Source organism: Anabas testudineus, chromosome 24 (assembly GCF_900324465.2).
Source record: "Anabas testudineus chromosome 24, fAnaTes1.2, whole genome shotgun sequence".
Taxonomy (NCBI): Eukaryota; Metazoa; Chordata; class Actinopteri; order Anabantiformes; family Anabantidae; genus Anabas; species Anabas testudineus.
Genome location: NC_046632.1, coordinates 18,077,384 through 18,089,819, shown reverse-complemented (window position 1 = coordinate 18,089,819; position 12,436 = coordinate 18,077,384). Strand labels below are relative to the sequence as shown.

The 12,436-nt window shown below is 39.2% G+C and overlaps 2 protein-coding genes across 2 annotated transcripts; both read left to right on the top strand.

Annotated features, from left to right (window-relative positions):
* Window positions 1-1,910: 1,910 nt before the first annotated feature.
* On the top strand, window positions 1,911-5,737 carry LOC113149718 (cell cycle control protein 50A-like). The gene is made up of 7 exons (XM_026341962.1): window positions 1,911-2,411; window positions 2,522-2,641; window positions 2,734-2,841; window positions 3,036-3,123; window positions 3,205-3,351; window positions 3,726-3,932; window positions 4,162-5,737. The coding sequence occupies exons 1-7, from the start codon at window positions 2,169-2,171 to the stop codon at window positions 4,353-4,355; spliced, it is 1,107 nt and encodes a 368-aa protein (XP_026197747.1). The 5' UTR covers window positions 1,911-2,168; the 3' UTR covers window positions 4,356-5,737.
* Window positions 5,738-6,515: 778 nt separating this feature from the next.
* Window positions 6,516-9,529, top strand: LOC113149871 (cytochrome c oxidase subunit 7A2, mitochondrial). The gene is made up of 4 exons (XM_026342217.1): window positions 6,516-6,629; window positions 6,952-7,041; window positions 8,317-8,401; window positions 9,272-9,529. Exons 1-4 carry the CDS (start codon window positions 6,612-6,614, stop codon window positions 9,328-9,330), a joined length of 252 nt encoding a protein of 83 aa, XP_026198002.1. The 5' UTR covers window positions 6,516-6,611; the 3' UTR covers window positions 9,331-9,529.
* Window positions 9,530-12,436: the final 2,907 nt, after the last annotated feature.

Here is a 12,436-nt window from a genome sequence, read left to right as displayed (position 1 = left end):
CTCTGCAGCTTCATACATGTGTGTGAGCTTTGTGTGAGGATCAACCTCCTTATTAACCCGCGCTGCTAAACACAACACACTTATCTGTATCATTTAAAACTAAAACAGATCAAATACAAAGACAACTGGAGCAGAATGATGCAAAATAAGTTTGAAATGTTAATATAATATATTTGTGCTCTATTAAGACTATATTTCACCCAATTACAAATAAATAAATATCCAACTTCACTGTATCTTAATAATAGATCTTCATGAAATCATGATATTATTATTTACTATTATGAAATTTGTTTATTTCTCTGGAGAATTCCTGATGTTTTTCACAGTAATTTGGTGAAATATTCCTTACACTGAACAATTTCATCATATTTTTGGCCAAATTTCCTGATAATTATTTCAAAATGTCTCAATTTTTAATATTGAACTTATTTTGCAATAACTGTTTGCTATTTAATTTAAATTGTGGAACAACTGGATAATTATTATGTAATTAGTGAGCTCCAAATTACTCAATGATATTAGTGTGGAGCAGAAATGTGAATCACATTCGAGCATCTCGCTCCCTCTCGTGTACAAGTACAAAGATGAGTAGTAGCAGTAGTAGTAAAGTAATAAAATCCAGAATAACTTAAGTCAGTTTATATAAAGAAGAAACTAATTAAAACTCAGACACCTTTAAGTTTATGGATTATTATCCTGCATCAGGCTGAAAACTCTGATTAAACACAGCCCAATAAACCACAATTATCTGCAGGCTGTTTAGCTCCAAAAGGAGACCGGGGAGCAAAATAAATGGTTTGTGCTTGACAAGCTCAGCTGCTCTAATTAGCATCTAATATCTAAACATTCAGGGTGATGAGAGCTGCAAACACTGCTGATACTTAACAGCGTTAAAGAAGCTGTTTTATTTCAGCTGCAGTATGTTGGCCACGAGTCCTCGGAGACGGCTGCACAGAGATTTAGGCGGATCATCTGCTCTTGCTGGGAACAACATCAGAGGCTGAACAGGATTATTAAAATCCCATCTGAGCCTGTTCATTCAATTTCTTCGTCCTCTGAGAAACTTGTTAGAAGCTAAATGTAAGACAAGAGTTTTTCTGCTGCAGTCCAGCAGCATTTAGTCAGCTGAATCATCTGGTGTCTGCACAGATTAGGTTCATAACAATCCCAGTGTTTAGCAGGACTCGTTGATACGTGGTTAACAGTATGTGAATATAACGTATTGAAAACAGAGTTAGGCTGAAACTGAAACTATTTCTCAGTCCATAGAAACATGTTGAAATAGTGTTAAATGTGGCGAAAGATCCAAAACCTGAAGATCTGCAGTTATGATGATAAAGCAAACCTCCTTTACTGCTTTAACATCTGAGCTACTTTATTTACAGAAAACACAGACAGACACAGTCCTGTGTTAATGATTTCCATCCAACTGAGACAGTGCAGCCTGCAGATGTTAGAATTATGTTTGTACTGTATTCACACCTACAGTAATTAAAGGGGGGGTGGTGGTGGTTTCAAAAATAACTGGTAATAGATAACAGGTAATAGATATATGTTCATAGATATACTGTTAAACACAGTAAACATGAGAATGAATGATTTTACATAATTATTTGTGTTCTTCAATGCTAAACACAAGATCACTTTCTCATTATTGTGATCAAAAAGAATAAAGAGCGATCTGTTCTTATAATGACTGTTCTCTTTCACTGATTCTTCCTATTAAATCGTATCAGAACTGAATATCAGCTTGTTAATTGGCAGTAGTAACCTCAATATTTTATTTTATTCATATTTATTTATTATTTATTTTATAGTAACTCCCGTCCTGTAGGGGGCGGTGCTGCACTTTAAAGCGCCAATCAGAGAAGCTCCTCTACGTCGTCATAATGACGTCACCACGCGCTGCGTTCACTTGTTGGTAAACGCTGAAGAAACCTCAGCTTCAGCCTTTGGACGATGATTCTAATCATCAATAATTAATGAAATTAACAAATATCTAAAACGACACGTTACACATTACGTCAGCTACGTAATTCTGTAATTGAAGTCACTCGTTGTCATAAGTCATCGCGGCGGCGGGGCCTTAAATCTGGTGTGTTTACAAGTTAGCGAGCGGCTAACGCTAGTTAGCTAGTTAGCAAAACTCTGTTACACTAACAGTCATGATGGCGTCTAGTTACAGCGCCAAAGACGAGGACGGACACATCACCGTGACGGGACCTGGCGGCGGGACACTGCGGAGCAAGAAGCCCGAAAACACCGCGTTTAAACAGCAGAGACTTCCCGCATGGCAGCCCATCCTCACCGCGGGCACCGTCCTTCCTGCCTTCTTCATCATCGGACTCATCTTCATCCCGATCGGCATCGGCCTGTATGTGACGTCCAACAACATCAAGGAGTTCGAGGTGACGTTGTACGAATGTATCCTGATGAAACATGTTGTCATGGTTTGTAGCGACACGATCTTTTGCTGTATAAAGACAGGGAATCCATAAGTGTGCTCCTTTGCTTGCAGATTGATTACACTGGAGTTGACATGTCTAGTCCCTGTTTTAACTGCTCCCATAACTTCAGCTGGAACAGCTCCAGGCCTTGTACCTGCACAATACCCTTCTACCTGGATCAGCCATATGAAGTAAGAAACATGGGTGTAAATATGCAGATCTTCAGGATACTTCTCACACAGCCCAACAATTCACCATGGTTTTTAAATCTCTTTATCAACAGAGTAATGTCTTTATGTATTATGGCCTCTCCAACTTCTACCAAAATCACCGTCGCTACGTTAAGTCAAGAGATGACAGCCAGCTGAACGGAGACACTGAATCCCTCAAGGTATGAGTGACTTCAACACAGTGTCTGAGCCATTCACACTGCTAGAGCTGCAGAGGCTTGAACGCCTAAGAAGGTGCATCAGTTAATCTGTATAGTAGTTTGATGCTTTTCATCTTGAGACTAAAAATGTGCAGTAATTGGTAGTAGATCTGTGCATGTGGTGCCTTTCATCTGTCTTCCTTTATCATTCACAGAAACCCAGTAAGGAGTGTGAGCCATATGCTTACCATGAAAACAAGCCAATCGCCCCATGTGGGGCCATCGCCAACAGCATGTTCAACGGTGAGTCTTTTTCCTGTTGTGTTGATATTTTAAATTTCATTGAAGAATTACTTCTAATCAACCATCTTTACTTTCTCACAGACACGTTGGAGCTGTTTTACAACGACCCAAATGGCACAAAGGTTCCGATTCCACTGACGAGCACAGGAATCGCCTGGTGGACCGACAAGCATGTGAAGTTTAGGAACCCAGGAAGTAACAACCCAAATCTCACAGCAGTTTTTCAAGGTGTGACTTTTTTTACACTCCTGCAGAAAAACTGAAGAAAAGTCTGTGAATGCCTGACAAACGTATTTCAGCATTTCAAATGTGGTCTCTTTGTGAGGCTGGTTTGGTTCATAAACTTAGGCTCAGTGTGCACAGGAACCAGCACAGAGGAAAATATGAAGATGTTTGTTTGTGTGGAGATTTTACATATTGACAAAAAGGAAAGTGAAGAATATGACGTATTACTTCTGACTGTAAGTCTCATTCATGAGCTTGTTACTGTGAAACCTCGGCCTCAGACAAGGGTCAGGCAGGAAATTCATTCAGGTCTCAGTTACTGATCAATAATGATTCAGACTCAGCTTTATCATCGCTGATGTTTCCCTCTAATTCAGGGACAACGAAGCCGGTGAACTGGCACAGGCCAGTCTACGAGCTGGACCCTGACCCAGAGAACAACGGCTTCATCAATGAGGACTTCATCGTGTGGATGAGAACAGCCGCCCTGCCGACGTTCCGCAAACTCTACCGCATCATCCAGAAAAAGAACAACATGGTTCCAACCCTGCCCCGAGGAAACTACACTCTGGAGGTCGTCTACAGTATCCTTGTTATGAAATCACAACATTTCTGTTTCAGCTTCTTTTATCTGTGAAATTGGAAAATGCAGTAAAATAGGTTCCAGGTCCGGATCAGTTAATAGTGAAGGACGTTGTTGTTGATTGTGTTGACACACTGTCTCCAGCTCTGAGTTATGTGTTTGTGGATGCCTGAGGTCAGTTTGATCTGTAAACACTCTTAACTGTTTCCACCTTAAACTGCTGAACCCAGATTATCCCGTTCTCAGCTTTGAGGGCCGTAAGCGGATGATCCTTAGCACCATCTCCTGGATGGGAGGCAAGAACCCGTTCCTGGGCATCGCATACATCACCGTGGGCTCTGTCTGCTTCTTCCTGGGCGTCGTCCTGTTGATCATCCACCACAAATACGGCAACCGCAACAACAGTGCCGACATCTCTAACTGAGACACCATAGCTGAGGTGGACAGTAGTCTGTCCCGGTAGATCGTCATCTAGTGACCAGTGCAGTTCACATGTTTAAAAATGTTAATACCCACATTAACTTCTCCAGCAGCCAAGTGTCACTTCTGGGGTTGACAACCTCCTCATGATCGCTGATTCTTTGCCAAAGCTAATGGGAAAATAGCCAAAAATTAGACGCCACAGTCAATGTCTAACAGCTTTTTACAAATGTTTCATCCTGGTAACATAAATAACCACAGAGCTGGATGTCAGATTAGCATAAACAGTGTTAATTCAGCTATAATGAGAACGTAAATATTTCTGCCTACAGCTCTTTCTGCTATGAATACTTGAACACAACCTGGTTGCTACCAGCCAAAGGAAATCCAATCCAAGCCAGAATTGTGTGATTCTAGTGGAGATTTCCAAGCTGGTGTAGGATCTGTGAGGGCTTGAAGATGCTGTTGATGTGAACTGGAGTGTTGCTACTGCAAGCCCTGAGTTGCATGCTGGGTAACGGCTCGTCTTTGTGTCTCGTTTCGTCTGTGACGTCGTCCTGCTTTTAAACAAATACAATCAAGCTTTTATGGAGTTGTAGCACTTTCAAAAAGAGAAAATTCCACGTCAGAGGGAACACGCTTACTAAAGACATGTTTGTCTTCTTGCATTTTGTATTTATTTTAGATATTTAACAGAGGTTTGCATTTTAAAGCCAGTCTTCAGGGGTCTAACGGTTACTGTCTTGCTTTGAGGATGCCGGAGCTTCATTCATTCATTGTGTTTCACAGGGACACCATTCAGAGTGCTTGATTATTTAAACTGTTTTTCAGTATTAATAACACAAATATACATTGTGACATCATTGCAGCATATTTAAATAGAAACTGTTGTGCTAAAGAACTGGTATTCATTACTTCTTATACCTTCCAGTATTGAGTTTATTGAAATGTTTATACCAGGAGAATCTAGGCATAAGTATTAGGAGAAAATGGAGAAAACTCCAAAGGGTTAATTATTGCTGACAGGGGCACCTTTGATTGATTTGGGAAAACATCAGGGGTCTGAGTCCCCAGAGTCCCCCTCCCTGCATGTGCCTGGCCACTGACACGCAGTAATAACAGATTATCGAACACAGCATGATTCAGTACATGTGATAAAATGTTTCTCAGACATTTCCTCTAATGCACACGTGTAGTGTTACACTCACTTCCAGCCACTTGCAGCTGAACCAACGTTACTAAGCTTGTTGAGTAGGTGTTGCATGAAAACATGCACCAAGTTTAACTGTTATTTTCATCACCTGCAGCTATGAGATGTTTTAACATTTGTTTTGATACTTCATCTGTGTTGTGTTGTTGCTTAAAAAGAATAAATTTGTCATTTAAGAGCTAAAACAGGCGTCTGTGACTGATGTTTTGATTGCTCGCTTGTTTTCTCAACTTAATGATCTTAAACATAAGATGAGGAAGAAAAAATGTACATTCTGATTTGTTTCATGGTGAAAAATTAAATTTAAGTAAATGTATAGTACTGACTTCAGTATAAAGCTGAAGCTCGTATTCAAGTGACACTCTACTGTTTTACAGACAGAAAAGTCATAATTAAAAAATACTTACATCTTCCTACTGATACCTAAGTAACATTTTGAATTTGGGACTTGACTAAAGTTTGCAGATATTTTAATTAGTAACTAGATACATTTACTTGAGTTCTCAAACACAGCTTTGAGGTATTTCTGCTTTATTTTGTATTTCTATTTTCTGCTACTTCCTCCTTCACGACTTTTACTTGATAATTATAGTTACTCGTTACTTTTCAGAATCTGATTAGTAATATTTCTATAAGGTGTTATTGATTCCCAGAGTGAAATGCAAAAGCTGCTAAGCAGTAGATAAAGTTTTTTAAATTATATTTAAAATTAGCATTTAATTATTGTGAATGTGATTTTAATAATTAACATACGATCATAAAAACATGAATGCATCTGTAATTATAATCCAATAATATATTCATTATTAAATTATCCATGCTCCAGTACTTTGAGCTTTACTTTTGTACTATCTTTACTGTGGTAATGTTACTTTTACTTGAGTAATCATCAGAGTACTTCTTCTTGGAGGTGAGTTCGCGCTTGTCTCTGAAGGGGGCAGCAGAGCGCGCAGCTTGAATATAGGGCCGAGAATTGTAGCGTAGAAGAAGAAGCTGGAAACGGAAGTGCAGTTTTCCGGTGTCCTTGTGTCAGAGAGAGAAGCGACTAAAATGTACAGACATATGCTTGTAAGTACACTTTCTGCTACTGTTGTTACAGTGTTTTGTGGAAGTGTTGTTTAACTCGGGAGTGTGATATCAGTTTTGTAAATACGTGACGGAAATAAAAAGCGCGCATAGTTTATTATCCAACTGTTAGCTAGGGGTCAAAGCCAGGTGGAAGAGTTAGCATTAGCATTAGCTTAGCCTCCGCGCTAGGTTTGCTTCTGTTCTGTCACATTTGTCGAGTGATTCTCGACGTTTTAAAGACGGAGTTGATGTAGATTTAGTTAAATCTAGCTCTACACGGCCTCTGTGTCGTTCTATGTGTGCTGACTGTGCTCGTTTCCAGGCGCTCCAGCAGGTGGCGCATCGGACCATCTCCAGCTCCGCCCGCAGACAGGTGGGAAACAAAGTGCCGCAGAAGCAGAAGCTGTTTCAGGTGAGACCACAAAAAACGGACTAAATGTACAGAACTACACAAGCAGCTGCACTTTAACATCCTCTTTGCCATCTTAAGCCAATATAAACTTCTGTTTTGGACTGTCCCTGAGGGAATCTTTGGTCGTGGCTCAGAAACTGAGGTTTAAAGAGAAAACTGCTGTTGTCGCTGTGTGAGCGCTGCTACGACCTCCTACTAAACAACCATCATTAAATCACACACTGATCAACACGACACGAGATTTCACAGCTGAAGACGTTTCATTTCTATATATTCATCGTAGCCTGTGGTTCATTAAGTGTTATCATCATTCTACATATCAGTGTGACACAGTGTGGTTACAGAAAAAATAAAATCTCTCACACAAACTGAGCAGAGTCTAAAAGTTAAAGCATTTGCCTAAAACAGTATTTCTTGAAATTCACTGAGGTTGAATAGGAAGTGTAGTTCCAAATCTCAAATGTTCAGCGTTTAAGTTTAATCTTAAAAAATTATTAAAATGTACATTAATATACATTTTTTTAAACTATAAATCGACCCTTTAGTTAGTAGCAACAAGAAAAAGCGAATGTTGGAGGCAACGCAGCAGTGAAACCTGTGAATCTTTACTGTGATCTCATTTTACTGTTGTAAACTGTACACTCTACTGCCTTTTGACACAGTGAGAAAGTGTTAACTCACATTAAAAGTAAAAGCTAGTGAAGTAGTTGTAGTTCATTATTTCTACTTTCTTGTAAATTGATTAAGGTTCATTAAAAAGGTCACTGGGTGTTATTCTGTTATTTCATAAATGTGTGAGTGTGTGTGTTTAGAGAGCCGAATCACATGTCCTCTCTTTACTACTAGCACTGTCTGTGTTTCAGTACAAAGGTAACATTCGTTAAACATTTTCCATACATGCAGAACAAACACTGATCCTCTCAGAAGTGACTGATGGAGCACTCTGACTGGAATTCAACAGAACACAGCAGCTCTAAGTTCTTAAATTTGCTTCCAAGCAAACTTTAAAAAGTCTGGAAAGATTTGACAAATGCTCATCAAACTCTGTGAACCTTATGTGTCATAGTTTTATCACATATTCAGTGTGGCTCAAACAACTCTTGCCATTTCAGGCCAAAGTACACTGTCACTGTTGTGTATTTTTGAACTGTTGATGATGACGACAAAGTTGTTTGTGAGAGTTCAGACGTTTCTGCTTTAGATGTTTTTCTAGTTGCATCAGTTACGTCCTGTTTATTGCTCTTCCAACACTTCCCCTGTGTTTCTTACCTGCAGGAGGATAATGGGATCCCAGTTCATTTAAAAGGAGGCAGCAGTGATGCTCTGCTTTACAGAGCAACAATGGCGCTCACAGCCTTGGGTGAGAGAAATCGTTCTTCTTTCTCTTCTGCTTCAAACTCATCAACATATTGTTATATTTTCATAACACGTTAATTCATGATCAGATAAGAGAGTCGTGTTTAGCATGAGAGATTTTATTGATATACGGAAACACTTTCAGCTCTTCAACCCAGCAGAACGATCACACTGAACTGCTGTTTTATTTTCACTTCATTATTCAGTCTGACACTGTCAGGAGATGTGACCGACATCCTTCCTGTTCATGACTCTTTCTGTCAAAACAGAAGCTGTGGTAGAAGAGCTGGTCGCAGCTTTTCACAGCTGTTAAATTAGCTTCTCTGTCTGGGCTGAAAACATATTTCAGGACCCCTACGCAGTGAAGAAATATAATTGCAGCTTGCAGCTGTTATGAGTAAAAGAAAGAACTAAAGTTTAAAGTGAAACTGCTAAAGAGTCTGAGCTTTAAGTTTTTAATTTGTGAATTTTCAGCTTTCTGTGATCAACATTAACTGAAGTAACAAACGGCTGCTTATTTAACCACCGACTGATGGTTTTAATTAAATAATGTAATTCATGTTAGATATGGAGTGAAATGTTAAATGTGTCCGTTATTCACAGTGGATCTGTGTGAGGAGGTGGTGTTAAACAACAATAGTGATGCTTCACTATTTCTATTCAAGGTCTAAAGGAAGTGCTTTTATTTTGACGATGCAAGGAAGTAACCTACTCAGTGATTGATGTTCGCTTCAGTTGAAGTATAAAAATAGATACCTGAGCAGGAAATTATTTCATTTTGATGAGTCCTCTACTGGGAGACAGCTGTTCAATCTGAAAATTCAACCAGCTTTTGAATGTCACATCCTGCTAACTGGACTTGTTTCCCTTTCAGGAGCTGGATACGTTGTGTACGAGCTGGTGAAGGCATCGTTCCCTCAGAAGAAAGATTAACTCTGCTTCAGCTGTTTACTTCCATCTGAACACCGGCTTCTGGCCGGCCGCTCTCTATTGTACAATACTGTGTTGGGAAACATGAATCCCGGCGATGATATAGTAGGATATTGTTTCTTGTTCATGGGATCAATATTTATTTCTTGTACTGTCTGATAACCTGAGGATCAATACAATAAAATGCCTCTCATGACCAACACCCCAGTTTGTTTGTTTCTCATCCTGCTTCACATACAGAAGAAGCCGCAGCTGCAAAATATGCAGCTTTACTGTAAATTAACTTTAATCATTTTAATGTAAAATCAATTCAAAGTAAAAGTTTGATGGTGCTGATTTGACTCATCTGTGTCTGAGCCGTTTGGAAAAACTCGGCCATCGTTAAGAAGCGTGAGAAAAGAGAGAAAGTGGTTCTGTTCTGGTGACGAACTAAACTCAAACTCTGGGTTTTCGGTTCCAACTGTGAATCAGTTGCTGTGGTAACAAACCTGTGTCCTCGTTTCCTCATTCAGTCCACATGAGCCAGAATAACTTCCAACAACCTCCACTGTTCAAACCCTCAGGGAAACGTGCAGCGTAGCTTCCTCACCGGGAGGTGGCGCCACACGCTCATCGGTGACGTTCAGAGGACGGAGCAGAAGCAGGGAGCAGGAAAAGATTGTCTATTTGGAAGATGAGTCACTGCGACGTTGAAAGAGTTGAACATTTGAGGAGGCTGGAGATTTACCTCTGTAACCTGTAGACTGATCTCGGGGACATCAGAGATTAGATTTGTTGTTCTCACAGCGTTTAACAATCCAGAAAAATACATCTTAAACTAAATATTTAGCACCAGCTTGCTTTACTTTATCACTTATAGAATATTAAATTGTTGACAACTGATTTCCTGAACTTAAAGACAGATGATTATTAAACAGTCAAATTGTTGTGTAGTAGGTTTGTTCACCCACTGATTTAATAATCATTAACTGGGACTTGGTGACATCTGGGAAGTTTGCAGGAAGTGAACCTGAATAGAAACTGGGACCTGCAACAGGTCTCCCTGACCTGAACATTAGAGAAGATCTGTAAGAAGCTGAATGTTCAGCAGACAGTAGAGAGGAGTGAGAACCAACATTCAAACCAACCGAATCAGTCCGAGTCCTGCAGAATCCAACCTGAAAGACACAGTTTCTGCTGAAGAGATCATCAGGAAGGAAGTTAGCAAGAATAAAAATCACTCAAATGGGACCAAACTGTTACTAACTTAGTTTTTATTCATGCCACCATGTTATTTTCATTTTTGTTCACAAAATGAAAAACATCAGTTCACTTCGGTACCTGGAAATGTGATCAGAGTGAGACCTCTCGTCCTCTCTCTCTCTCTGTGTGTGTGTGTGTGTGTGTGTGTGTGTGTGTGTGTGTGTGTGTGTCGCTGATGATCAGATCCGCATGAAGCTGCAGCTGCTCGGTCGCTGCTTCTTCTGCTTCTTCTGCTTTTTCTTCTTCTCGTGGAAGTTTAAAGACAAAATTCTCCAGAAGAAAAAGCTCGAACTGCTTCATCACGACCAGAACCGGGACCTGAGCGCGGCGGACGAACCGGGACCGGGTCTGTTGAGTGGATTAAATGGGAGCGGTTCGAGCGGCTGGATGAGTTTGAGGCTCCGTCCTCAGAGGTAAGAGTGACTTTAACTTCTGTTTCCCGAAAATCAACCTGATCAAGTTTAAACTAACGAAGTAAGTTGAAATCTCCAGATTTGAAAACAACACGTGAACGCACCAAAAATCCTCTTAATTAAAAAGTGAAAAAAGTGAAAAAAGTAAATGTTAATTAACCTAAAATCCAAAAAATCAAACTGATGTTCACGAGTTCAGAAGTTTTCATTTAGTCACTGAACTAAATATTTAAACTACTTAATAAACTACTGAACTACTACTTTTAAATTTTCATCTACTCAACCCAGAGTCAATAAAAGTGTTGAACTACATGTAACTACAAGTTAATTACCTTAAGTAAAACAAGTACAAGTTAATTACCTTAAGTAAAACAAGTACAAGTTAATTACCTTAAGTAAAACAAGTACAAGTTAATTACCTTAAGTAAAACAAGTACAAGTTAATTACCTTAAGTCAAAAAAGTAGTAGTAGAACTGTGTAGAAGTACTCTACTCCATTAAAGTATAATAAAGACATAAAACCTACGTCTTTATTAGACAAAGTGTTGCGCTGTTGCTTTAATGTTGATACTGTTTGTACATTAGTATTCTCCTGTTGTAAAAGTACTTTGAAGTACTTTGTGTGTTGTGTACTGTTACAACAGGAAGGATATGAAAAACTGTAAAAACCACAGCTGTCAGACAAATGTAGTAAAAATCAGTGTTTTCTGTGAAATGTCACAGAATAAATGAGAAGAACTGTGAAGAACAAGTACAAGTACAAGTACAAGTACCTCGAATTCATGCTCAACATACATGAATGCAAAATCTAATCAGTTTCAACCAGTTCAGCTAAAAATATGAAGTAGAAAGAAGATATTCATGTTTGTACGTGAAATCCAAAGTAGTGTTGACTCAGACTGTTTAACTATTAAAGAAACTGAACGTTTTCTGTGTTTGTCTGAATTTAAATGTATTTTCAGAGAAGTGACGTAATGTTCTAGCTGCTATTTGACTCTACTCTGAAATAATACTATTAATTAGGAGGTAGTTTCACCTCATCAGAGCCTGAGATTCAGTTCCTCTCAGTTTGAAATGAACATTTTGAGTTTCCTGGTTCATTATTCATTTTTAAAGCAGCTGTTTCTCACTTTGAGCAGTTGTGGCTCCTCTAATATGAATGTTAGTTTGTTTTTTTTGTTTTTAATGTTCTTTCATTGTTCTCAGCAGATGCTTCCACTGAAGACAGCAGCCAACTCACAGATCTGCATCATTTCCTGGTTGTTTTCCCGCCACAGAAACAGGAGCCCTGAGGATTTAACTGTCGTAAAACTCTTTAAACCTTGTTAAATGGATTCTTTGGTTCATTTCTACCTCAGAGACGCCCGGCGTGGAGCAGGAGCAGGATTTTAACAGCGAGAGATGTGATTCGAGACAGAAAACGCTCTGCTAACAAAGCTCAGACTGATTTTTTG

Excerpts from the sequence above, each read along its gene's own strand:
- LOC113149718 (XM_026341962.1), top strand. The coding sequence starts at position 2,169 with ATGATGGCGTCTAGTTACAGCGCCAAAGACGAGGACGGACACATCACC. Across the intron at positions 2,412-2,521 it reads ACAACATCAAGGAGTTCGAG|ATTGATTACACTGGAGTTGA; the intron begins GTGACGTTGTAC and ends CTTTGCTTGCAG. Across the intron at positions 2,842-3,035 it reads GAGACACTGAATCCCTCAAG|AAACCCAGTAAGGAGTGTGA; the intron begins GTATGAGTGACT and ends TATCATTCACAG.
- LOC113149871 (XM_026342217.1), top strand. Across the intron at positions 7,042-8,316 it reads AGAAGCAGAAGCTGTTTCAG|GAGGATAATGGGATCCCAGT; the intron begins GTGAGACCACAA and ends TCTTACCTGCAG. Across the intron at positions 8,402-9,271 it reads AATGGCGCTCACAGCCTTGG|GAGCTGGATACGTTGTGTAC; the intron begins GTGAGAGAAATC and ends TTTCCCTTTCAG.